Source organism: Pelecanus crispus, chromosome 1 (assembly GCF_030463565.1).
Source record: "Pelecanus crispus isolate bPelCri1 chromosome 1, bPelCri1.pri, whole genome shotgun sequence".
NCBI classification, from domain to species: domain Eukaryota; kingdom Metazoa; phylum Chordata; class Aves; order Pelecaniformes; family Pelecanidae; genus Pelecanus; species Pelecanus crispus.
In genome coordinates this window covers 69418957-69444833 of record NC_134643.1, presented here as the reverse complement: position 1 = coordinate 69444833, position 25877 = coordinate 69418957, and the positions used below count along the sequence as shown (strand labels likewise).

The 25877-nt window shown below is 51.2% G+C and overlaps 1 protein-coding gene across 1 annotated transcript in view; it reads left to right on the top strand.

The window, feature by feature from the left end:
* The window catches only part of LOC104029390 (sodium- and chloride-dependent GABA transporter 2), a 33154-nt gene extending 13667 nt beyond the window's left edge, over positions 1 to 19487 (top strand). The window contains exons 8-16 of the mRNA XM_075727788.1: positions 1943 to 2077; positions 11288 to 11391; positions 14271 to 14395; positions 14986 to 15098; positions 15244 to 15381; positions 16525 to 16627; positions 17294 to 17394; positions 17833 to 18003; positions 19192 to 19487. Of these exons, the coding sequence (XP_075583903.1) occupies positions 1943 to 2077; positions 11288 to 11391; positions 14271 to 14395; positions 14986 to 15098; positions 15244 to 15381; positions 16525 to 16627; positions 17294 to 17394; positions 17833 to 18003; positions 19192 to 19311 (1110 nt within the window). The 3' untranslated portion in view covers positions 19312 to 19487. The remainder of the gene's footprint in view (positions 1 to 1942; positions 2078 to 11287; positions 11392 to 14270; positions 14396 to 14985; positions 15099 to 15243; positions 15382 to 16524; positions 16628 to 17293; positions 17395 to 17832; positions 18004 to 19191) is intronic.
* The last annotated feature ends 6390 nt before the right edge of the window (positions 19488 to 25877 follow it).

The window sequence follows — 25877 nt, the reverse complement described above, 5'->3', positions numbered from 1 at the left end:
AAATCAGGGCTCCTCAAAAATTTGAGAACGAAATGAACGATGGTGTTTGCCTGTATTGAAGGATGCTGTCCCTGGGTTCCTTCAATGTTCAGGATGCAGATTCAGAGGGACAGGGATGGATCTGCTCATGCAGACATCTCAGGCAATCATGAGCCCCAGCAAGAAGGTATTTTTCACTGACTTCTGTGGCACTACCTAAGACTGCTGTGATATATAGAGCGGGGCGTATGAAATGCACAGGAAGCCTGGAGCTGCAGACAGAGATGATAATCTAGTAGTGTGGTTTTTCAAGAATAGGATCTCTCTCAAATCCTTCTGTCCTTCTGCATTACAAAACTGAATCACTGAAGAGTGCGTATCGTGACTTAGAGGAGGACTAATATTGCAACGTCAGGTGCTTTGGACATTGCTTTATTCAGATGGAGTACATCAGAGTGGATCCAGAAAAAAAATCTCTTTTTGAATCACTACTCAGATCATAAGAATTACCCCTGGGCAGAGCGAAAGTGGTCGTACTGACCAGGGAAACCATACATTCGTTCTTAGTAGGACCTCTTGTAATGCAGAAACTGCTATAGCTGTGGCAGACCCTGTGACCCCCGCTCAGGGATGGTGGGCTTTAGGTGGTTTTGAAACAACTCATTCTGGGTGGATGGGCAGGTGTGAGAAATAGATCATTTCACATCATTACATTTTCTGGTTCCTCCAGAGATGAGCTTTAGCTTTCTGGTGTGTAACTGCCAAAGCTGAGAAAAGAGCTGTAGGGTAGCATTCAAGTGAAGAGTGCTGATGCAAATCCTCACTCAGCATGTCCACACAGGGAAAACCTGAAGGAGCAACATTTCTTTGTTGGCCTAGCATAATACAACAGACTGAACAACTTTTTTTCAAGATGGTCAATAACCCTGGAAGGTGTGGGAGCAATGCAAAGGGATTAACGACACTACTTGAATTGCTGGGGAGGCTGCATGAGCCCTTGCTATCAGTTTGTTTGTGTGGGAAACACAGACTACAGCATGTTGTTGCTGTGGCATGCTACAGCAATTAGCCTGAACAGTCCTGAAAATACCCTGGTAATCACCCAATTAAATGTTATATTTACCAGAGTGGAGTCCCTGAAAGGATTAGCTGATACTGGCCTGCGGCATCCCCCCAAGGGACGTGGCTCCTTTGCTAGAGGAAGGGATTTCAACCCTACCTGAGTACGGCTGCATTGCTCATAGGGCTAGGGGCATAAAAAGCAAGAAGGCACAGGTTAAAGGTCCTGTTTGGGTCTGCCTCCTTGGTGGCAAGTCTGAGACATGCTGCCCTGCTCTGCCTGAAATGCCCGTGTTGGGTATTTGAACAGGGGTCAGTCAGAGGCAGCGGCTGCGAGTCACTGCAGTGGGGAGCGGTGGGCACAAGCCAGTTGCCAGTGCCAGCCCTGGGTGGGGACCCCCAGTGTTGTCTCTGCCGGTCCTTCGGTAGCAATCACGTTTCAGGGTGTCTCTCTTATCTGCACACCCCTTCAGCCTTGCTACTAAATGCTGTGGAGAAGAGACTTTCCGTGTGTGACTCGGACTCTGTGTGGGGTAGGGATGTGCAGATGGATACTGGGGGCAGCTCCTTCTCTGATGCACGTAGATGTTACACCGCTGGCTTCAGTAGAGCTACTCTGACTCCAACCTGGTGACAGCCTGGCTCAGGGTCTGGATTAATCTTAGGACTAGAAAGGTTTTCTCTGGCTCCAGACATGCTATGGCACGCCACAAGTTTCCTGGGCGCATATTAAAACACATTTCTTTCTACCACAGGTGACAGCAAGGTGCTCGGCGAGGCAGCCTGACCTGTCCCATGCCATTGCCCATCTCCCCCAGCCCGGGGGTCGGTGCTGTGCTGCTGGCCAGCCGTGTGCTTTGGCCTGCACTGCTCGCTCATGCTTGTCCCTTCATCCTCCTCCCAGGTGGTGTATTTCACGGCCACGTTCCCATACCTCATGCTGGTCGTTCTGCTGATCAGGGGAGTCTCCCTGCCTGGGGCGTCCCAGGGAATCCTGTTTTACCTTTATCCAGACCTCAGTCGCCTTGGGGACCCCCAGGTAAGGCGGAGGGGGGATTGAAGGGCTGAGCTGTGCTTGCATGGATGCCTGTGGCTGTCCTCTCTCCCTCCTTTTTCTTTTCTCACTCTCTTTCTTCCAATGTCTTCTTTCCATCTCCTCTTTTTCCCCTCTGTGTGCATAAGGCAGGGCTGTGATACCAGTGCATGGTCTGTCTGTCCCCGTGCTCTCATCGTCAGCCTTCACCTGCGCTGGTACCTGTTACTGTATTTTCTAGTCTGAGCTGGGTCTGAATTACCATGGGGTAGGGGCAATGGGATTTAACCCTTCATCACAAGTGGTGCCAGCCATTCCCCAATTTCTTGGGGAGACTCCTGTGCTGCAGAGGCAGCCTGTGCATGGGGTGCTGCTCTGCACCGTGCCGGCAGCTCGTGGGGATGAGCCCTGCTCCAGGCACGCTTGCTTTGGCTTCTCTGAGAAGCATGCTGGGTGCATGGATGGCAGGAGCCATGGCATGCTGCAGCAGTTCCCGGGGACCCGGCCACCCTCCTTGCCTCCCTGTCCCTGGTGAGAAATTCCTGCCCGTCTGACGGGAGGGTCAGTGCCCGACTGCTGCTTTTAATCTCTTTGGGACAAGTTCTTCCACGTTAAATCCTGGCTCCAGCTGAGCTGTTGTACCAGCCTTTTTGTGAAGGTGTTTCCAAAGGAGATTAAAGGGTGCCTGCCTGAAAAATAGGCCAGCAAAACCCTTTGTAACCCCATTAACTCTTTCTGATCTAGCCCCAGTGCTGCCTTGGTTATTAATTTTTGCAAACAAAGGGTGTAAGTGTTGGGGGAGGAATGGCTCTGGCTGATCATGCTCTCCCTAATGGAGGAGAGGGGATCCCTGTGGGTGGGGGTAGCAGCATCTCAGGGGCCACTGGGTCGCATCCCTGGGTCCCGCCTGTGCCACCGATGCGATGTGGCTCTGTGCAAGTCAGTTTGACTTACAGCTTCCGATTTGGGGAGCTAAACATGAGTGTCCGGTTTCCAGCTCCAGGCGGTCTGGTTTTTATCACGGGAAGGACTCAGAGTTCCTGCTCAGCTTTCTGGAAGTCACTCTCTGGTCAAGGCTGCGCCTGAACAGGGAGTGAAAAGCCTCATTTTACAGCACTGGCTGCTCTCTTGCTCTCTCAGTTTGCCTGTGGACAGGAGGTGGGTAGGACAGCTGCTCCTCGGTGTGAAGGTGCAGCAAGATTTGGAAGGGAGTGAGGACAGGTCTGTGTTTGCAGTGTCTGTGGCTCCATTCGTGCCGATGAGGTGCGAGAGACCTCTGAAATAAAATAACATTTTCAAATGGTGCTCATTCACTTATGAAAAGTCCTGTTGTTAACTGTGGCTGTGTCGCCCAGGGGACTGAATTAAACCACTTCAAGCATGGCATGGTTTTGCTGGTACTAGCTGTGGCCTCATTAGGTCTGTCCTGGCAAACTTTTCCAATTACAGCCTGAGCTTTAGAAGCACAGCTTCCTTCCAGCCTGGAAAATGCTAATGTGCTGGTGAAAAGGCAGAGTAACCCTTCAGAGCAAGAGGATAGGTTATGCTCGGCCGGGGGAGGAAAACTTGCTCCTCCCTCCTTGACTCCGTCATTCCCCGATGAATGCTTCACTTTTGCGGGAGAAAAGCAGGAGTCGGTAGCAGTGGTTGCCTTCCTCCAGCATTCTTTAACCATCCTACTGAACCAAGTAGCAGGGCTTGGCATTTCTCTTGCATTTTCCCATCAGAGAGGGAAGGGAAGGGTTAGTGCCCCAAGCACCACACGTGCGCGGCTGTGCCCCCCTCTCTCTGCGCAGGGACAGAGTAAGTCCTGCCAGCCCATTGGGGCCAAGTCGATTATAATTGATTTGCGCTCAGAGGATGGCGAGCTGTAATTGTTTACTCGCAATCCTGCACTGCCCGGAAAAATGTAAGAGTCTTTAGTGCCTGGGAAGGGATTCTGGAAATTAAAAAAAAAAAAAAAAATTAAAAATACCCTCTCCAATCTAAGCCTTATGATAAGGCATCTCAAGGGGAGGTTTAAACAAAGGGCAAACAATATACAAGGGGACAAAATCAAAACTCCTTTAAAGTATATGAAAAACTAGGTGAAAAGAGGGAATTAATTATTTAGCAGATTCTACCAGGGGAGCAGCAACAGCTGAGATGTGATTAAGTGTCAGAATATCAGACTGGTGTGTGGAAATCATTGCTTTTCACCTGCCAAATGACCTTGGACAGAACTGGGAAATCCTGCCTACAAGATCTCAGGCTAGCTGATTGATGGTGGTCTCTTCTGGCCATGAAGTCTATAATACCCTAAATCTTCCTGCGCCTTCATTTTCTAAATCTATGAAATGCTTATAATTAAAATGGTAAATAAAATGAATTTGATAGGTAGCTCAGACTATACAGAGAAACTGCCAAACAAAAGTTTTGAATAATGAAGTCCAGTTCTGCTCAGATACAAGTAGAAAACAACAAAAATACCAAAGGGATCATCTGTTTTGAACTGTATGCCCCCAAACTAAAAAAATCCAAACCCCATAGTTGGTTTTTTATTTGTATAATGTTTAGTATTATGATGTTAGCTTGCCAGCCATTATTAGGCCCAAATTTTTTCCCCCTCCTTGATTGCATTTTCTGTGCTCCAGAAGGTTCCTACTTTATTTCATAGTGTAGGTTGTGTTTTAACTGAAAGGGGTTCTCGGGGTTGTTCACCATTTCTACTTTTGATCACTCCACCCTTTGCCATTAACTTTGTGACAATTTTATCAATTGTTTATTTCAGTAGATAATGCTGGGGATTTACGGATGTGATTAAGGAGAGGGAAGCACAGTGTGATCCACTAGCGGGAAGCTGAAACGAAAGGAATTCAGAGCAGAAATAAGTTTTAAGTGTGGGAAACTTGCCATTAGAAGAACTTTTCTCAGGCGCTGGCAGGCTCTCCGTTGCTTGATGCTTTCATACCATGACAAGACATCATTTCAATAGACAGATTTAAAGAGAGAACTGATGGGCTTGGTGCAGAAAGTGCCAGCAGTGTGTTTGGGTTTGCTTTAAAGAGAAGAAACGTAATGGTCTCCTTTCACTCTGGTATCAAGTTTCAAGTGATTTTAGCTAAATTTCATTAGGTTTAGTGAGTAAGAATGAAGGAGGAGTAAATTCAGCAGCCTCTGAGGATTTCCCTCTCTGGACAAGCAGCAAATGTTTCTCAAAACCTCCCGCTCTTGTTTTCCTCTTGAAACTTCCAGAAAACCACCTTGCTGTACATGCTTGTACTTTATCCAGTCTTTATATATAGGAAGAACTTTCTATGATGACCTGCTTTCTACCTGGCCCAGCCGTGCCAAAGGCCCCGGCAGGGGCTGTACCCCTGCTCCTGGGGGCAGGGAAGCTCCAGCGGTGCCGAGGACCCGCAGCTCTGCGGACACCCCGTAAGCAGTCCCCACCGCCGCACCAGGCGCCCAACCCCGCGCAGCACCGTGCTGGGACGCCCCGACTTGGTCTGCGTGCGGCTAAGTTCAGAGCATCGCCTTCATCCAACCTCTTGTTGCCTCTCCCTCTTTCAATTGCACCACTTTTCAAATAACCTTCCTTACGTCCCTCTCATTTCCTTTCATCCATTTCCCTGGCGCTTGCTTTTTGGAGCAGCGTTTTGCCCCTGCCGCAGGCTCCTGCTTCCCGATGGATGTGGCAGGAAGGGGAGGCAAGAGATGAAGATGCCCCCAAGCTCTTCAGGGGGCTGCCCGCTGCGCCTGTGGCCGGCGAGGGAGTCTGGCGGGGTCCCGCTCGTGGTTTGCACCAGAGCAACTCTTGCTGCCGAGGCTGCGCCGAGGATAAGCCCCTCGGGCCACCACAGGGAGGACGGGAGGTGCGTGCATCTTGCAGGGCTGTGACCTGCTGGGTTAACCGTGGGCCCCTGTAGCCACACTGGGGGAAGGGGTCAGAGCCCTCAGATCCTCTCCAAATTCAGGCCCCTCCTGCTGCTGCTCCACGGCCTGCGAGAGCTGCCGCTTCCCAGCAAGAGGGGAGGGTGGCTGTGGGCCTGCTAAATATTATTTGTTCCCCTTATTTATTTTTTTCCCAGCAAACCTTTGACTTGACCCCGTGTGCTCCATTTGTGCTGTTGCCGGCCCCCCGCTTCCCCTTTCTGAAGGCGAGCGTGTTTGTTTTCGTGACGGAGGGCGACCCGCTGCGCCTGTGTGCCGGCGGGGCTGCCGCTGGCACGCTGTGCTGGCTCCTGCCACGTGCCCTCGCACCCCGGCCCGGGGCCCCGTGCCCCGACAGCCCTGGCAGAGGGTCTGCAGAGGGTCTGCAAGCCAGGGCACGGCTGCTGTCCCTGCCTGGGGGGCAGAGGGCAGGTACCGCAGCGTGCCGGAGGGGCTCGGGGCTGGTGTCTTCTCCGCCTTGCCGGAGCAATGCATCCGTGTGGGGTGAACCACAGCTGTATTTACCTTGCGGGGCTTTCTCCTCCTCCTCCCACGCCTTTCACCAGCCCTGCCAGCGTGGGACCCCGCTGGCTGGCTGGCCGCGGCCGCACAGCCCCGCTGAGTCTGATCTCAGCGCTGACGTAGCAGGAAGGAATACAGCTGTCTTTCTGTCCGCCCACAAGCCGTGGGCCAAGGGGGACCATAAAGCCTGGCTTCCCGGGCAGCAAGGAGCATCCCTCAGAGCATCCCTCGCCCCTCCGCGCCGCCCTGGGGCAGGCAGCTGTGGTCTTCAGGATGAACCAGAAACCTGTTTGTTTTCTTGAGGTGTTTAAAGAAACCCAGCAGTGGGAGGGCTCCCCGGGTGTAAAACATCCCTGTGGGTCGGCGGGTGCCCTGAGGTGTGGGGGTTACATGAGGTTGGTGCTCGCTGGTGGGGCATCACGGGAGCCTTGAGTGCTGGCATGGGGAGGTTAAGTGGGGAGCAAAGACCCCATCCCTAGCTCCTAAGGAGCCTGAGGACTTATTTTCCAAGCTGCTGGGGCTTGGGGCTGGGAATGTGATGCTTGGCTGGCTGTAGGGCAGGCAGAAGGACCAGGAACGCTTTATGGAAATGTCAGTGGCTTGTTCACTGCCTTCTCTCCACTGGGATAAATGAGGACAAGGGAAAGCATTGGCCTGGGCTGTGCAGCATGATGGTGGGCTCTTTGCATCGGGGCCTCAGGGCTGCACAGCCCTGCGCTGTTGCAGTGCTGCGGGACATGGACTGGGTCTTTGGGCTGGGGCCTGTGGGCCAGTCCTGAATGAAGGGGGAAAAGCAATAATCTGGTAATGGTGCCCTGGGTGTCTTGAGGTGAAATCATAGGAATCAAGATCTCCCCTTTCAAGGCTGGGCTGAAGCCATGTGTTGGCATGGTGCAGCGGGTTGGTGGTGGGTAGCGCTGGCCCCACGGGCTGAGCCATGATGCTGGGTGTGAAAGAAATGCTGGGAGAACTGCAGCTCAAGACTTGGGTGCTTTTTGCTCTCTGCTCTGCACTATGCCAAGCGTGACCCTCCCCATGCGGCGTCCGCTCCGTGCTGTATCATCTCTGCTTGCTGATGGAGACAGTTTGGCGCTTCTCAGCATGGCACCTGTATTTGATGTGTGACATGCACTGGGGTTCAATAACATTTTGCTCTAAAATGGTCTTTACTGTTATTTGTAAGTGCTTTGAGATCTTCCTAAGGAAGGATCTGTTTCAGTGCGGTACATGTAATAAAGCGAATATTGCTGAGAAAATTAAGGCGTGAAGGAATATGTCCTCTTATAGGCCATAACCATCTTAGATAACTGCAGCTCAGGTGTGAAAGCTTTGGCTAAGAACAGAGAGTAGGAGGTTATTACGAACTGGTGTAAACAACATGTTCAAGGAAATTGAATTATGAATTAAATAAACTGGATGGCTTAGAAAACTGCAGACAACAATCAAGTCAAAATACCCATGCTGCCAATGTGCTAGCAAAATCTGAACAGGATAAACTTTACCAGTCTCTTTGGGAGCAGCGGCCAGAGAACAGCAGCATGCTTTTATCTGCAGGGGAGAGAGCGCCCTGCCTGACCCCAGCGAGCCCCTTTAGTCAGAGTGGAAATATTAAAATAATGAGAAGCTGTGGATCAGCAGCACAGGAGGGAAAGGGGAGTCTTGGAAGGGCTGAAAAAAACATTTCTCTGAGTCACTGCAGGGAGAGAAATGAGCGCAGACAGCAGGTTGGAGAGGGAAGATTTGGGTTGCTCTTCTCTAAAGCGAGTGGTCTGTGTAGCCCCCATGAGCCCACAGGGCCGGGTGGGCAGCGGTGCTGCTCATGAGGGGCTTGAGGAGGAGGTTGAGGCCCCTTCCACCCCCAGTGATCCCGCGGCCCTGGGACTTGCTGGCGCTGCTCGGCTCCATCACTGGTGGGTCAGGAGCTCCCATGGCATCAGTCTTGTTGCAGTCCATTGACTCCCAAGTAATTTGGGAACAGTTAGCGGGCTGGAAAGGATGCAAAGGTGGCTTGGTCTTTGGCCCAAGTGCTGCAGTAACCTTTTACCATGGGAAATAAAGTGCACGTGGCCTGAGCTGATGCTCACAGTCATGCTGACTCGGTAGGATCACAATCTCTGCAAGCCAAGCTTAGCTTTATTTACAGTTTCAGCCACAGGCTGCCTCGCTTCAAATGGGAGCATATGCTAAAGCAGGTCCTGTATTCCTTAAAGACACCCCTCTGGGGCTGGGCTCCCACACAGCCCAGTGTGCCCCTCATGGGTATCGTGTTGGGCAGGGCAGGCAGCAGAGCGGCGAGCCCACAGACCCCATTCTGGTCTCTGCTACACAGTCAAGGGTATCGCTGGGTCTTAGAAATGAGCCACTTCATAAGCCACAGAGCTAATGAAGCTTGGTGTCTTAATATTTGGCTTCTACCATGGCTGGTAAAGCACCAGTTCTTTTCCTGCCCCTGGGATATTTCTCATGTCTCTTGCTTGTGTGATTTATCTGATATTTAACACTGGTTGACTCTTCCACCCTGTAGCTTTCCACTTAGTGGGGATGCTGAGTTCCTGTCTTTTTCCTGTTTCCTGGCTGTTGTGAAATTCATAGGTAGCTGATATCCTTGAGGTTTCTACCAACTGTTAAATCTGGTTGAAATTTGTCAGCTGGGTCCATGTTATGGCAAGTGTGGGGCAGTCAGTTTGATTCCAAAAGTCTTGTTATCTTGACAAATTGAACTACAAGGGCTCCAAAACTCATGAGGGGGTGTGATTCGAGCTCAGATTTGATGAAAAACCAGAGCTCTAGCAATGAAAGCAAAATAAAAAGCAAACCTAACAAGATAATTTCATCCTGATCTGTGCAAAGATGATTAAATTAATTGATGCAAAGGTGTCAGCTGGTCCAGCTCACCTCAGTGCCTTGCTGTGCCTAAGAAGTAGCTGAAAAGTGAAAGTTGTACCCTTACTGCCCACAAGCACAGTGATGCTTTAGGAGTCAATTATAAAAAGGGCTTTGATTTTTTTTTTTTCTAATCTTTTTGAAATACAAAAGTGAACTAATACCCTAATGGTCTTTAAACCCACCTCCCCACGCAGCTCCTCCAAACAGAGTAAAATACGCTGAGGTCAATTACTTTTCTAATGTCCCAGTGCCTCGAATTAGCTGTCCCGGTCCCACCTCATTGTCTGTCCCTTCCCATTCTACAAATCAGAGATTTGATCTGTCTCCCTGTGAAATTGTGAACAGGGTTTCCATGGGCCAAAGAGAAGGTGGTGGGGCTGAACATTAGCAGAGTTGCTTGCAGGAGAGTCAGGGAGAACAGTTTCACCAAATCTAGCCCTAGCAGTGCTTTGCTCTCTCTCCCTGCGGACTGTGCTGCTGGGTCTTGCAGCAGTGGGCAGGGAGAGGATTCGTTCTGTGTAGCTGTCCCTTGAGCTGAAACCGGAATTTCCTCCAGAAAAATCACAGCTAATGGGATTGTAACATCCCTTCGTATGGCCCATCAGCTGAGGAAGGAGAAGAGGTAAATATGAAACAACCGGTCACCACATGATTGCTCTTTGGCCAGTATGGAAGAGGAAAGGCAGAATCATGCATTGGTGAGGGTGACCCGAGCAACAGGGGCGGTTGGGCAGGTGCTGCCCAGCTGACCATTGCCTCAGGACATGAGGTCTTGGCTGACAGGTAAAAGTGTGATTCGGAGTCATCAAAACCACTGTGGTGCTTTCCATTGACTTCTCTTCTCAGAGGGGATCCCGGGCAAGGCTGGTGTTTGTCCAAGGGCTCAACAGCACTGCTACTCTGGGGAAGGAGGGTATCGCCAAATGGAGACTTTTCTCATTAAAGTTGTCCCAGTAATACTTTTCTTCTGCTTTTCTTTCCTGACTAGCTTCTCTTTTGTCTCTAGAATGTGGCTGCCCTTCAGCACTGGTTGAATGATTGTCTTATCTCTATTTTATAAACCCTTTAGGAATAAAGATCTTAGAAAACAGAGGGTTTAATTAATAATCTTTGTCATTGCTTCATTCCTCGCTGTTGGTTCCTGCTTTTGCTGTTCTCTGCAGAAGGCAGTGGCGGTGGCTGCGTTGGTGACTGCACACAGCTAGGCTTTCGGATCAAATTTGGCATTGACAAATGTCAGCCTCGGAGCACTGGGACATGTTATTGACAGTGAGAGCGAAGCGGAGTTCAAAGGCACCTCGTGAGACTAACAGTGTTCTTGTATTTTCTTTTAGGAGCTGTCTTTTGCAAACAACTGTGTTTATTTCTAGTACTCCTCTCCTCCCCAGCTAATTTTCTTTTAAGTTTTGGAGCCTTTAAATTAGGTCTTGGAGGGAAGGGCCAACACCAGAAGCTGTATGTACCTGTGCCACTCAGTGGGAGACCAGGCTTGTCCAAATCAAGTCCCCCTCCTCTGCTAGCAGAGGGCTCTTTCAGCTCTCGTGGAAAGTGTTCATTTGGTCTCTCGCTGCTGGGAGGCTCTGGAGAATCACAGGGTTCTGCAGATTTGTCCCAGGAAGAAAGAGATGATGATGAAGACCTATACGTGCTGTGGGTTGGCAAGGCTCCTGGTGCATCCCTTCTCCCCTGGGTGCCTCACTGAGCACTGTAATTCCTGGCACTATATAACCTGCCCCTAGAAAAGGCTTGTCTAAATGCTGGGTATTGCTGACCTCCTGATCACTGGCCTTTCTGCTGGTTATGGCAGCCCCTGGGGCTCTGCCCCTTCGCACACGTGCAGTGTCTGTGCTCTGTGCTGGCCTTGTCTTCTCACCTTTGTTTGCATCTCTCTTGCAGGTCTGGATGGATGCTGGCACTCAAATCTTCTTTTCGTATGCAATTTGTCTGGGATGCCTGACAGCTCTGGGCAGCTATAACAAATACCATAACAACTGCTACAGGTAACGGGAGCGCGGCTCTGCTGCCTAGAGCCTTCCCCTCCCTGAACATCAGTGCACATAGGCTGGTGAACTGCTGGAGGCTTACTGGCCTTTTGAAGTGTCATGTTTTCTGTTTCTAGTCAAGGTGTAAGAAAACTCTTTCCAGGCGTTTTCTTCCCAAATCCAGCTCTCTGTGCTTTCTACCCAAGGGAACTTTCTGTCTGTGCCATGGATGTCAAATCCCCTCTTCCACACCGGCTGAGACTCAACAGAGTCAGATATTCTTCACTAGCTTTGTGACCCCAGCCTACACCACAACCTCCCCTATTACATGAGTGCATGAGTAGCCGTAGGGGAAGCAGAGCTGCGAGATCTGATGGCTCTAGCCTGGAGTCCTTTCACCTTGGAATTTATCCTTCCTAGGTACATTTGGACCTAGTGTCTTGCACAGTTGTCAGTCCTCTGGGTTCCTTATGTGCTATGGTCTACATGTAAACCTGCTGATATGACTTCTGTTTCTTGCATACTCTCCCTGTGCTGGACTGCCCTTGAACAGAGATGGCTAAACCATGACAGCCAGGCTGCCGGATTCCATCAGGGTGTCAAGTTGAAGTGGTCAGGTGAAAATAAACTCATTTAGCTGCAGATGTATGCAGCCTCTGGAGCTGCGTCCGCAGGGGCAAAAGGCTAGTGCAAGTGGAAGAGCCCCGTAAATCTACCTGCCTCCCTTCCCGCCCTTTCTCTGCTGGCTGTGTTGCTCCTTGCAGTGGGTTCTCCCTCCAACTTTTAAATTTGAATTTGTTGTCATTGCTGTGGAAGGTCCAGGCAGACCACTGGCTCCATGGTCCTTGCTCAGCATCTTTCTCTCTCTCCACCTTAGGAGAAGTTCACTCCTGCTGTAGGGATGCCTCTCCAACAGTAGCTGTGCTTGGACTCCTCTCCCTTTTCATGCCCCTTCTCCCAGATGCAGTTTTGAGAGAAAAAGCTGTGGGAAAGGAAGAGATAACAGATCTGGCTGTGGCCTGCTGCATGTCCTTGGGCATTAGCCCTCTGCATCTCCAGTCTGGATGTGTAACATGGAGATGATGACAGGGGCTGCTTAGCAGCAAGGTTATAAAAAGCTTCTGTAGCTGCAGCTGGGAGACACTATGGAATGAGGAGAGATGTCTGTTTGCACACAAACCCTTTGTGCTATTTGGCTTTGCTAGGAAATTTTTCTTGGTTTCGGTGTTAAACATCTCACTAGCCTGTTCCCAGGCATGGACCCAGTTTCAATGAGTTGGTCTTGTGCTCTGCAACCTTGGTTTGCATAGGAAGACAGTACCAGGCTTTACCAGGGCAGAGGGACACTAGCATGGTGCCATATTCAGTTATCCCAGGCCAGGTGTAACCTTTGGTGCCGTGGGAAAAGGATGTGGGCAGGAGGGACCATTGTTCATATGGCAACAGTCCAAGATAGCACCAAATGGCATTTTCTGAGACTGTAAGAGATATTATCAGGGCTCCCTGGCTCCCTTTTGGGTGAAAATCTGGAGAGACCTCTTTGCTCTGGCCATTGCCCGCATGTTACCCTCCACCATGACACCCCTTCTCCCCTGCCAGGTGACTGGAGAGCACCTCCCAGCCCATGCCTTTCCAAGGAGGGTTTGACCTGTCATGAATACATCCAGGGGAAAGAGGGAGAAACACTGGGAAGGAGGAGGAATTATTTGAAATAAATGGGAATTTGTATAAAATGACTGAGAATATAATTTGAGTGGAGAGCAGGCAGTTTATAGCAACTGGAGAAATGAGGTTCTGGTGTTAGCTGAGCTTGGTGGTGTGTGACCCTCCTTACCAGCCGGGAGATTCATGGGGACTCACCCTGCAGGCCTCTTTCAGTCTCTCCTGCTTTAGAAACCAAGTGCAAAGGCAGAGCAATGGTGTTACGTCCTGTGCAGTCCTTGACAATGCAAAGAGCTGTGCTTTGCAGGAATAATCTGAATTTGTATGGTGTAGGGACTCTGCATGAACTATACTTTTTCTCTAGAAATGGTTGCAGACCGTGAATAGACCTAGTTAATGTGCAGGGAGGAGCATGAAGCCCCAGAAATGCTATATGCCTAAAGACTGATATAGAAAATCACACCAGATTTGGAAAGTAACATTTAATAAAGGCAGAGCAGGCCATGAAATGCCAGAAGGGGTGTGTTCAGTTTGGTTCAGAATATCTTGGAATGATGCTGCAAATGTTATTGTTGTCCCCAGGGTTGCAGTCACAAGAGGACTAGGGAGACTGGAGCGTGAAAAGGAATTGGATAGATAAGAGATGTTCAGTTTAAAGAGTAGATGGATGAGAATGAGATGAAAGAGAGACAAAAGGGAATAGATCAGAGAAAATAAATTGGATGGCTCTGTTCATCTTTTTCTCATAATGCAAGGACCAGGACATATCTAGTAGTGCTGAGAACCAAGAACACTGTAACTGGTCTCTGGTCTGAGAAATCTATTAAGGAAGAAAAACATGTCCCCCTCTCAGACAAAAATAATCTCTGGTACTCTCTGCTACAGGAGAGACCAGGGGAGACAGAGGAAAAAAGAAAAAAATCAGGCATTTAGATATGTAGCAAGACTGTCTCATGAGTGAGGAGCTTAAGTGAGGAATGCATCTTTATGTTGTCCTTGGAGAAGACATTCCCTGGGGGGGGGTGGGGGGGGGGTGGGTCCTGCTGTGTTGCCCACCCTGGGGGATCCTCCTGCAGCTCCTGGTGCTGAGCTGAGCTGTGGGGGTGCTGGGAGAGAGACCCTGCTGTGGGCACAGTGGCTGGGGTGGGAGAGCGGGTGCTGCCCTGGGGGGCTGCGACACGGTGTGGGTCATACCTGGACCCCCACCTGGCTGATGCTGTGCCCCCTCCTCCCAGGGACTGCGTGGCCCTCTGTTTCCTCAACAGCGGCACCAGCTTTGTGGCCGGCTTTGCCATCTTCTCCATCCTGGGCTTCATGGCAAGGGAGCAGGGCGTTCCCATTGCCGAGGTGGCTGAGTCGGGTGAGTGGGGCTGTGGCCGGATGGGGCTGCGGGGGTGCTGCCGTTTAGCCCCCCTCAGGAAGGGGAGCATGCCCACAGGATACCTATGCTGGGGCAAATGATGTTGGAGCTGCAAGTTCCCATCCTGGTGGGCAGCTCTGCTTTCTGCCTCAAAACCCAGGAAGAAACAAATGCACACTGATGAAACACTAAGATGCAATGGCCATGGCCTGAGGTCAATATAAGCTGCCTGTAAGGGTTAGGGTTAGGCAGCTGCTGCCTCTTGGTGGGGGGGTGAGGTGCCTGCATGGCATATGCCCAGGCTTGTGGTGTGCTCCCCTGGGCTCTGAGGCTTTTCCTGGCTCCCAGCTCTCATGATGGCGATGCAGCGAGAGCTTGCTGTGTCCCCGTTCCTTCCCTTCTTGCTGGGCTCCTCCACCCCTCGAGGAGCTGGGGTTTCATGCACAGTGCCGGTGTAAGTGAAGCGAGAGGCTGCATGGCTGCAGGCTGTGCCTTGGCTGGGTGGCTGCCTCAGGCAGGTCTGCATCAGCTGCGCCGTGCCGCTGTCACTGCCGTGCTGCTGCCCGCTCTGAAAGCCCTTCTCCCCGCAGGGCCTGGCCTGGCATTCATCGCCTACCCTCGGGCTGTGGTCATGCTGCCCTTCTCCCCGCTCTGGGCATGCTTCTTCTTCCTGATGGTTGTTTTGCTGGGACTGGACAGCCAGGTAAAGGCGGAGGTGCAGGGCAATTCCCTGCCAGACAAAAGCGACGTCCCTTTGGGACAGGCTTGAACTTGGCTGAGTGGGGGGCAGCGGGGCTGGGGAGCCAGTCGGGACAGGCTGATGGAAGTGGGGTCTCTGCTCTTTGCAGTTTGTTTGCGTGGAGAGCCTCGTCACAGCCCTTGTGGACATGTACCCCACCATTTTCCACAAGAAGAACAGCCGGGAGACCCTCATCCTGGTGGTCTCCATCCTCTCCTATCTGGTCGGGCTGGTGATGCTCACAGAGGTATTTTGGGCTCAGACCACCTGCATGGTGCTTGCTGGGTCTGAGTGCCCCCCTAGCAGAGGGGGGCCTGGCGGGTGGTGGGGTCCATGCTGGGGCCAAGAGCTTGCTGGTGAGCCCCATCCTGCTGCACAGTGCCTGGGGGAGGCTCCCCTTCCTCCCCATGGTGTTCACATTTTCCCTTCCAGCCCTCACTCTTTATGCCAGTCACAATCCTGACACCTCTCCTGCCAAGACTGATAATTGGAGCTCTGGACAGCCCATATTTTGGTTATAGATTTAGCTTTACATGAGCCAAAGCTTTACAGCTGTAGCCTGTTGCATGGTGAGGGGAGAGCCTTTGTCCTTCTCGTTCCTCCTGGATGGAGCTACCTGAACACTTGGTGTAAGGAAATTTGGTGGGCCTGAGTGAGCCCCATATCTATTACACTAATTTCCTATATATTCCTCTTGTTGTGATTAATTGCCTGGGAGTGTAACTGTTCTGGTTTAAAGCCTTTAACTCCTCCTAGCAAGCAGTAGGTGTGTGGGGATTGATGCTGCCATGATGCTCTTTGCAGCTTCTGTTTTCATTTGGGCAGAATTTTGAAAAAGCTGCCTTTGATGTTGCGCCTGCAGCTTTGTGCCTGGACTTACCTGCAGGCCCATTTTGTAGACAACCTTGCAGACCTGGGCAGTGAAACAGCCAGGCTGCCAGCCTCTGGGCCCACAGCAACAGGTACTGGCAAAACTGCATGCACTGCTACTTCCCTGGGCAAATTAGGAGGCTGAAGTAAATCAGGTGCATTGTGTCTCTTAAGGGGGTTTCCACCCTTCCAGATACAAGAGTTGCTTTGTTTTTGTCTTGTCCTAAAATACCGCCCTGATCTCTGGCAGTCACTTGCCCTCCCCTCCCCTGCCCTGGAATGAAGGGCTGCAGAGAGTCCCGAGAGCAGGGCTGCTGCATGTCTCCATCAGGCCTTGAGCACAAGGGACATGGCCTTTGCTGTTGGCTAAAGCCGTGCCTCGGAGAGAGGAAGGTGCCTCCATCTCTGGGGAAGATGTTGAGTTTATTTCCTGCTCTGGCTGGAGCTTTTTGCCTGTGCCTGATTCCTCTCCCCTCTCTCCCTCCCCACCTCGCCTCGCTGCCTGCTTGGCCCTTCCCAGGGTGGGATGTATGTCTTCCAGCTCTTTGATTACTATGCTGCCAGTGGCATGTGCCTGCTCTTTGTGGCCATCTTCGAGACTCTCTGCATCGCCTGGGTCTATGGTGAGTATGAACCAGGGCATCCCCTGCTCTGGTCTCTCAGGCTCTTGCTTGGTCCATCCTAAAAATGCTGGTCCATAGCTTCTCTTGGCAATCGCTTTGCAGTGCAAGGCAGACCTCTAAACCCTTGCTTTGGTGCCTGTGGACTCAGCTAGCAGGGGCTTCCTCACAGCAACACCCTGGGGGATCTGCTTGGCAGATATCCTCAATATGTTCCTATGTGCCCCTGCTTTTGAGGCCCTCCTTCCTTGGGGACTTGGACCTGGCTGGGAAATCTTTTCCCAACATGTATACAGAGGAATCTGAGACCCTCAAACGTTTTTGAGAGCCCTCTCTCAGCCTTGACATTTACAAGGGATGGGTAAAACCTGGGCTCGGGTCCCAGCCTGGGTTCAGGTCCTTACCTGGGAGATGCCAGCTGAGGGGCTGGCCCTGCCGACCCGCTGGGCTGTTCTGGAGTGAGAGGATGTTAGTCCTGGATGGATCCTGGAGAGGTTGTTAGTTGGCCACGCTCCTGGCAAGCTCCCTGACAGGGCTGTCGGCCATGCTGAGGTTACTCTCCTGTCTTCTGGGGAGTGCCCAAACAGTGGTGAAGCAGGATCCTGGACATGCAGACCCTGCTGCCCTCCTTCCCTGGTAGCAGTGAGGCATCCTTCTCCTCTTCCACAGGTGCTGAGCGTTTCTACGATAACATTGAAGATATGATCGGTTACCGACCGTGGCCCATCATCAAATACTGCTGGCTTTTCATCACCCCGGCAGTTTGTATGGTGAGGGCCCACAGGAAGAGGAGCTGTAGGGGAGGAAGAAGGGCAGAACTGGGTGCCTCTGAGATACAGATACTTATGTATCTACAGAGGGATGTACACATGTATAGGAGGTTATGTGGCCTGTACTATGGGAGCCTGTCGTTCTGTGTGTTTGTGGCTTTGGGGGCCAGGCGTGGGGCTGAACAACGGGGGCAGGCACCCAGCTCAGCAGTGATAGAGGTGTCTGCTGGTGGGGCGAGCTCCTTGCTGCCGTGCCCAGTGCTGCACATGGGGGCTGTTCCAGCAAAGCTTGCTTGACTGGTGTCTCCTCTGTTGCTGTCCTGGGGAGCTCTTTGTTACCATGCATCTCTGTGCAGGTGTGGACTCACCAGGAAGGACCTCTCTTGGCTAATGTTGATTTTCTTGCTCTTTTTCTCTTGGCCTCTTCCAACTTGCCAGGCAACCTTCCTGTTTTCCCTGATCAAATACACCCCGCTGACATACAACAAGAAGTACGTGTACCCGTGGTGGGGAGACACCCTTGGCTGGCTGCTGGCCCTCTCCTCCATGGTATGCATCCCTCTCTGGATCGTCTACAAACTCTCCACCATCAAAGGCTCCCTCAGAGAGGTGAGGCTGGTGCTCTGGGATCAGGGCATGGGCTGTGCTTCTGTGTTGAAGTCCAGCCTCGCAGAGGGATCATTTGTGTGTTGCAGGTTAATTAACAGGGAGCCTAGAATAAATTGATTGAATGAGTCCATTGCTATAACTGACTGCTGGTTTTATTAAGTTCTGCCTGTCTGGAGAGCTGCTCCAAGCTGGCTGTTGCCTCTTGGTGCCCTTTGTTTATTGCTTCTGTCTCTTTGCAAACACCATTAGGAAAAAGTTCATTAGATGGAGAGGATGAAGATGATCTCCAGTGCCTTGAGTCAGTTTGGAGGCTGCCCTTGACCGAGGCTTGGGGACTTGCTCTGAGAAAGCTCCAGATCCCATGAGCGTTGTGGGCAGCTGAGTTCCCCAGTCTATGCTGAGGCCATAGGGACGGGTGTAGGAGATCACCAGGACTTTGGAGTTTCCATCATGGTCTCAGTGCCCTGGGCCTGCCCAGCTCCTGGAGCTGCTGTGACCCATTGCTGGCTGCTCTGGATGATGTGCATCGGGAGGGCAGGGACCTGGCAAACCAGACCTTGCTCCAGACAGGCATCCCTCCCATCTGCCATGGCTCATGGTTTCAGGAGGAGGTTTCACAGACAGTCCTGAACCGCCAGGATCCCACCCATTCTCTGCCTCCCACAAGTGCTCAAGAATGGGTTGTGACAGCAATGAGCCCCAGCCCCTGTGTCCAGCGCAGACAGGGAGGAGTGGGCACAGCTGCAGGAGCACAGCAAGGGCCATGCTGCATGACATAGAGGGTACCCCTTGCGCACTTGCTGTCCCAGTTAAAGCCAAACCTGTGTGCACAGGCTCTCCCTTTGCAGTCTGTGCTGATGGAGGAGATGACCTGGAAGTACTTGGGCACCGACCTTTCTTTGGACTGCTTTCTAGCCCTGGCCTGGAGCAAACGGAGGACAAAGCTTTCTTACTGTGTCTCAGGTGTCTCCTGTGCTCAGTGCTTGTCTTGGGACAAGTAGTTCAAAGATGAGTTTATCCCCTCAGTCTCTGAAGTGCTTACTGTCCTAATTTGGGACATCTCTGGCATTTAGGGACCAAACGTGCAGCCCTGCCTGGCTGGCTGAATGATACCCATGCCTGGAAGGGGAGGGCCCAGGTCACCTTTTGTCCTTGCGGCTGTGTTCAATGCCTGCCTTTGCCTTCCAGAGGCTCCGCCAACTCACCTGCCCACTTGAGGACTTGCCTTCCATGCCGAGCACGGGACAGCCCCTTCCCTCCACCAGAGCTGGCCTCCTGATGCTGACAGAGCTCGAATCTCATTGCTAGGACCAGTGTGGCTCTCCCTCCCTCCCCCCAGGATGGTTTCTATACAGCCTTTACCACCTGTTGGATAACACAAGGATTCTTCACTTGCCATGGAGAGAGGGATTTCTGGGCTAAGCTCCCTTCCCTGGAAGATTTGAAGGGCTGAGGAGGAGGCTGTCGTGGAGATGGTCTCCGTGGAGTTAGCAATGCACCTTAATCCTCTCTCTGGAGAGGGCTCTGAAAGGGCAGATCAAGCACCGATATTCCTGAGCATCCCCAGCCTTCTGGTGGGCAGAAAGGAAGGACTGATCCTGGAGTGGAGAGTGTCAGAGAGTCTCGGAGGTGTGGCTCCAGTGTGGACTTTGGGAGCTTCTCCATTCATTCCATTAAATCCTTGTTTTTCCCCTCTAGATCCGCTGTGTCTCAGTTTTGTCTCACCAGCATCCCTCACTCACAGCATGTTAGGCGGCATGCGTGTTAGCGGAGCTGCGCTGGGCATTCAGGTCTGGATCTCTGTTGCACTGGCACGTCGGTGTGGGAGGATGGCCAGAGGAGAGGAAGCTTGGTTAGGGTAGGAAGGAAAACAGAGAATGTCGGTTCGGAGACCCCTGTAAGTGGTAGGCCTGGGGTACCTAGGTGAAGTGGAGAGTGTAATGCTGCCTTCTGCCAGAGCCATTGCCAGCTCCTAGCCAAAAGAGTCATCTGGCTGATGAGTCACTGGGCTATTCCCGGGGTCTGAGAGAAGCGCGTGGGTTTGCATTTTCTTCGTGCAAGTGAAGGATCATGGGAAACTCTCCCTCATCTCTGCAGGTCTATGTCTTTTTTGTGCTGATTGCCTTCCAGGTACTCTAGAGCCAGTCATATTGGTTTTCCTGCGTATAGAAGAAGGGCTGTGTGATTGAAGCAGGATCTGCATGTTATGTCAACAAACAGGGCCCCTTGATTCCAGGCCGTTAGGGTAAAAAAAAAAAAAAAAAAATCAAAGAGCTTGTGTTTTAAGTGCTGTAGTCCCAGCATCCGAGGAGGGCAGCCAGAGGACATGTAACCCCGGGAAGCTGGATGGCTCCCAGGAAACCCTGAGGAAGCCAGAGCCCGGGCAGAGCTGAGCGAGTGGCCGGAGGTGCTCGGCTTCCCGAAGCACACATGGACACCGGTGGGCACCACACTACGGCCAAGGCTTCTGGTGCGGCGGGAAGAGGCAGATTAAAGCAATCCATGCCATTAGCCACGAGGTGGCCCCAGGACCTCACCCACCGCCACGGCGCGGGGCTGGGGTCCCCGCGGGGCGAGCTGGGGGCAGCGGGCACCCCCGCAGCCGGGTCGGGAGCCCACCCCCACGCCTCCCCCCATCGCCTCCCCCGCTTTGGAAGGTCCTCCGAGCTGGGCGGTTCTGCTCGCAGGTTCGGTGGCTGCCTGTTCAATAGCCGTAGGGCCAGAGAGGGATTTTCGCCTGGGTCATGATGACCCAGCCATTTTCCCCTCCCCGTTGCCGGTTGAGGTTTCCTCTGCAGGCAGCTGCCTCCCACAGGGAACAGTGACCCCAGCTGTGGCACGTACTGGTTTAGACCTCTAAGCGATGGCAAGTTCTTGGGCTTGGTTTTCTCGGGCTTGGTTTTCCCTAGTTTAGTGTTGCTGGAGCCTGGTGGCCTGAGATGGGAGACAGGTCGGTGATGGAAAGGGGTCATGAGCTTGCACTCATAGAGACTGTGAAACTCTGATGAGCACCGAATACTGAGGGGATTGCTGCTGGGAGGGCTTGCGATGGTGCAGGTTTAACCTCCAGGAGGGGAGAGCCCACTGATCTGTGGTCCCCTGGGGCTCCATTGGCTCTGTTCCAGAGTGGCCGTGGAAACCTCAACTCGTGGGTTTTCCATGGGTTGATGGTTGGACTGATGATCTTAGAGGTCCTTTCCAACCTTAATGATTCTCTTCTAGTTTTAACTTTCATTAAAAATAATCCAGCCACCAAGCCAGGAAACATGAAATTAATTACTACTCTACCATTAGGTTCAGTGGTGGACTTGGTAGTGTTAGGTTAATGATTGGACTTGATGATCTTAAAGGTCTTTTCCAAGCTGAACGATTCTATGATTCATTTCCAGCCTGTTTTCCCTTTTCCTGGCCTATTTTCCACAGAGAAAATCTGGGGTGGGTGGGCTCCTTTGCTAGGCTGCATGTGCAGCCATGGGTGAAGCCTGTGTGGTCAGCCCTGCACCTCCCCTATCAAAATCTCAGCCATGGGGTTTCTGCGCACCTCCCTCCCTGCCTCTGGAGAACACCGGGGATGCTGAAGGCGTAGGGCTGGGGAGTGGGAGGTCAGGGCTGAACTGGCTGTCACAGTTTTCCTGGGCAGCTGCAAAGTCTCAGAGCTCCAGGTTCCCCAGCTGCCACAGCGCTTCATGGTGCTCACGTCTGAGCCGAGGGTAGGAAAGAGCTTAGAAACCCAGGGAAAGCCCGTTTTGGAAGAGACCCACAGTCTGATGGAGGATGGAGCCATCCAGCTGCCCTGCCACTTGGATACAGTACTGGCTGGTAGAAATTACTTCTAGAAATGAGTGAATGGAGTTCAGTACAGAAGTTTTTTTCTGTTGGCTTTTTGTCTGAATCATATTAGAAGCTCCAGCAAGATATTTTTATTCATGTAATTCTAATCTTAAACAGAATTACACTTTAATTTTCCAGTACCTTCTGTAAGAGGTTTGGCCCACTCAGAAGAGATTTTAACCCTTGTAGAAAATAGTAATTATCCACAGCTATCTCCAAAATGTGGCTGGTGTAGAAAATCTGCTCAGCTGCATGTAGGCAAAGCGGGAGCCTGCTGAAAGGCTTGTGACTTGCTTTGTTTCAAAACATTTTGGTGTCCAGTGAATTGGGCATGTGGTTTATTGACCTGGTTATATATGAGCCAGGAAGCCTCCTGAGCCTGTGTTCCTACATGACCCAAATGCTGTAAAGCTTTGGATGAGCTAGGCAGGTCAGATAAGCAAGAAAACCAAAGGTTTTGCTGGACATTCTTAAATAAATGTCTTATTTCTGATAGGACTTTAAGACAAAGCACTGGAACCTGTGATGCCTGGCTTGAAATATGAATCAAGTATATTCTGTATTGCTCATTGAGAAGGTTGGTGGACTAAATCTGAAATTAATATATTTGAAACTTCCAGACATGACATTTTTCATGCACTTTTTAAGACCCTATGGTTAGAGGGAGTTTTGGTGAAATTCAGAATATGTTGATTTTGGCATATGGTGATTGTTCATCATTTGGAATATGGTGAAAGGGATTTTCGTTGCATTCAAGATCAGCCCAGTACTCCTCTTCTTGCAGCCTGTGGAATTTACCCCTACTCATACCTTCTCCAGCTGGGGAGGTGCTGATGTCCCTTTAGACAGGAGATGTGGTGGTGTTGGAAATTTCTCACCTTCAGAATCCAAAATCTGCAACTTAGCCTGAGAATTCAACCCATTATTTTCAGGAAAATGGGGATGAGATTAAAGACCCAGGTTTTTTCATAGGTGGGTTGTTTTTTGGTTTTTTTTTTGTTTGGTTTGGGTTTTTTTTTGGGGGGGGGGGATGTTTCAAATGTGAAGTTCACATAAAAATAAAAAAGTCACTGAGATTCTGCCCCAGGTCGTTAGTACTTGGAAAGGATGACTGACCTTTCCATCCATCTGTCCGTGAAAACCAGGCTCTGCTTTTCCCATACTGCAGTGCTGGTGTCAGTGGTGCCTGGGGAAGAGCCTCAGCCCCCTGCTCAGGCAAAGGGATACTGCTGACCCTGCCATCCTCCTCCATGGATGGAGATGCCCACATAGGGCAGGGAAGAGACTTCAGATCTTGGGGACAGATACTTGGACCTGTGGAGCAGGATGCATCTGCTCCCGTGGGCAGCATCCCGAACCCTGCAGCTCCCAGCATGTTCGAACAGATGCCTTGAGAGGTCTTCTTCCTTTTGCACTAGTGATATACGAGACAGTTTTCCATGGCTATTGAAGAATAATGTAGTGTGAGTCATGATGCACATTTCAGTTACAAGAAAGGTGGATGTGTTGGGAGAAGACAGGCCATGGTGCATAAATGGAGAGAGCAGAGCAAGATTAACATCTTAACACATGGGATACGTAATCCTGTGAAGCAGAGATCCCCAGATAATGTTAAGTGTGTCCTACAGGCCAGCGCAAATGAACATGTCCCTCAGAGCAGGGGGTTTGGCTGAGACCGTGTCTGCTAATGTGGTTAGCAGCCCGGAGGATGGGGATCTGCATGGCGCAGATAAGGGAAGCACGCGTGGGGGAGCACAAAGATGGATTTGGGAAGTCGTTACTTCTGAGAAGTTACCAGTGACTTGGTGTCATGGAGGTACACTAAAACTAGCCCAAAGGAAGGACAAGCTCCAATAACTTTATTTCACAAAACAGCCAAAACCACACCACAGAAACCAATGAGAAACAGGGGTAAACCAAAAATCAATCAACACTCCAATTTAACACATAACAAGTTTGAGGTGTCAGTTGGGGTATTGTTATACACATCAATACACACAAGAATGATGATCCAAAGTGTTCACACACACTAACTGAGAAGGGGGGAAACTCTCTCCCTTCCTCATGGGTACTGAGGGTCCCTGCCTCTCTCACTGGGGGTAGGTAAGCAGACTGTTACCGATGTTAGATTCATCATCTGCGCAAATTCCACCATCATCTTTGCCACTACATTGCCATCCAGGTCTGAGTCGTCTGCATTAGTTGCTGTTGCCACCAATAGGAGCAACAGAATGGTCCATCCCTCCACTTTCCTGTAATAAAGTACAAAAAAAATGGGCCTCGATCCCTTGGGACCAGGCTTTTGGGTTAGAAGTCCAGGACTATTCACGAAGTGCTGATAAGATGTTTTTTTAGATTGTCATCTAGGGCCTCTCAAGCATTCAGGTCTCTAGGTTTTGCTAGGGTCATGGGTACAAAGCCAATGGAAGGTAGGTTCACCATGACAGGCTGGCCTATGTGTGTGCTTAGTGGGAACTGGTCCTTTCTATTATTTGGTAGAGGGTCATTGCCCATTGATGGCTTCTTAGGGCAGAATGCCCTGATTTTGGGGCTTCCATAACTCCCCCAACAGTTATTGATGATCAGGACTGCTTGTGTTAGCCATGTGGCCCAGTTGGGTCGTGAGATGTTAGCATGCTTTTTAATCAGACCATTGGTCCACTTGCGATCCCATTGGCCTGGGGATAACATGGTGTATGGAACACCCACTTTATACCTTCACCTCTAGCCCAATCTTGAACCACTGTGGCTGTAAAGTGTGATCTGTTATCACTTTGAATGCTCTCAGGGGTGGGTAAAATGCTGAACCACTCATGCAACACTCACACTGTTTGGTCCCTGGTGGCAGCGCCGACAGCTGTTGCCACTGACAGCACCAAAACCATTTCTACTCCTACCAGGATGAACTTCTTTCCACAGGATGGTTTTAATGGCCCAACATAGTCAATCTGCCAAGTGCTCCAAAGGGCTTTGCAGTGTCTGATGTGCTGGGCTGGGGCTTGGTTCGGGTGGTTGGCTTTAAGCCTTATTCGGCATTGTGGGCAGACCATTAGGACTGCTTCACGTGCTGCCATAGACACTGGCCACCCCCAAGACCAGTGCTCATACTACAGATCCACCTTCCCAGAGTGGCCTCGCTTGTTGTGTAGCCACTCAGCTAGCTGTTCCTACTCTTGCCGTACACCGTCAACCATTCTGATTTGAGCTAACTGGTCAGCCTGTTGGTTCGACTTAGCAGCTGGAGTTCCACTTTTTGCATGCCCTTTCACCCAACCCACTCTCAGGGGCCTATTTCCAATAGTGTCTGCCAATCTTCAGCCCTCCTGGCTTTAGTGCGACCCACCTCCCACCAGCTGGATTCCCATTGGCATATCCACTTAGTGGCACCCTTGTAAGTTGCAAGAGAATCGGTGTAAATTATGGGGCCGCACCCTTCCACAGCTAATAAGAGAGCACATAACTCTCCTACCTGAGTGTTACCTTCCCCCTCCTCTGTCATTGTTGTTTGGATGGCAATTTCCACTGCTGCTGCCTTGTACTGCCACTTTGGCCCCACTCGATGCTTGGTGAATGACATCCCTTGTGTGTCTGAATTTTGGGCTAGGTCGGGCACCTCTTTCATCAAAGAGGGCTTATAAGGTAATCTCAGAAGGTCTGGGTCAGGGTTTATGGGTTGTTGGAACTTGAAAACTTTGGCAGAACCTTCTTTTAATGGTGACAATTGATTAACTCCCTCCAAATAAGCATACCATTTTCATGTTGTGGCTTTCTGCGCCACTCCCTCAGGAGGGGGCAACCCCTTAAGGATTGAATTTAATAGAGGGAAAGGGCCTTGCACAATAAGGCCTTGCCTCCTTAACAGCCCTGGTGAGTGAGAGAAGCCCCTTCTCCCACCCGGAGTATCACTGTTTGGTTTCCTTGAATGAGGTGGAAGGTAACAATAGAGGTCTGGCCAGCTCTTGTGGTCCCTTTTGGAATATGCCACAATAGGAGGCATGCTCTGCAAACTTCCATTCCACACTCAGTGGGTCTCGTGGGTGTAG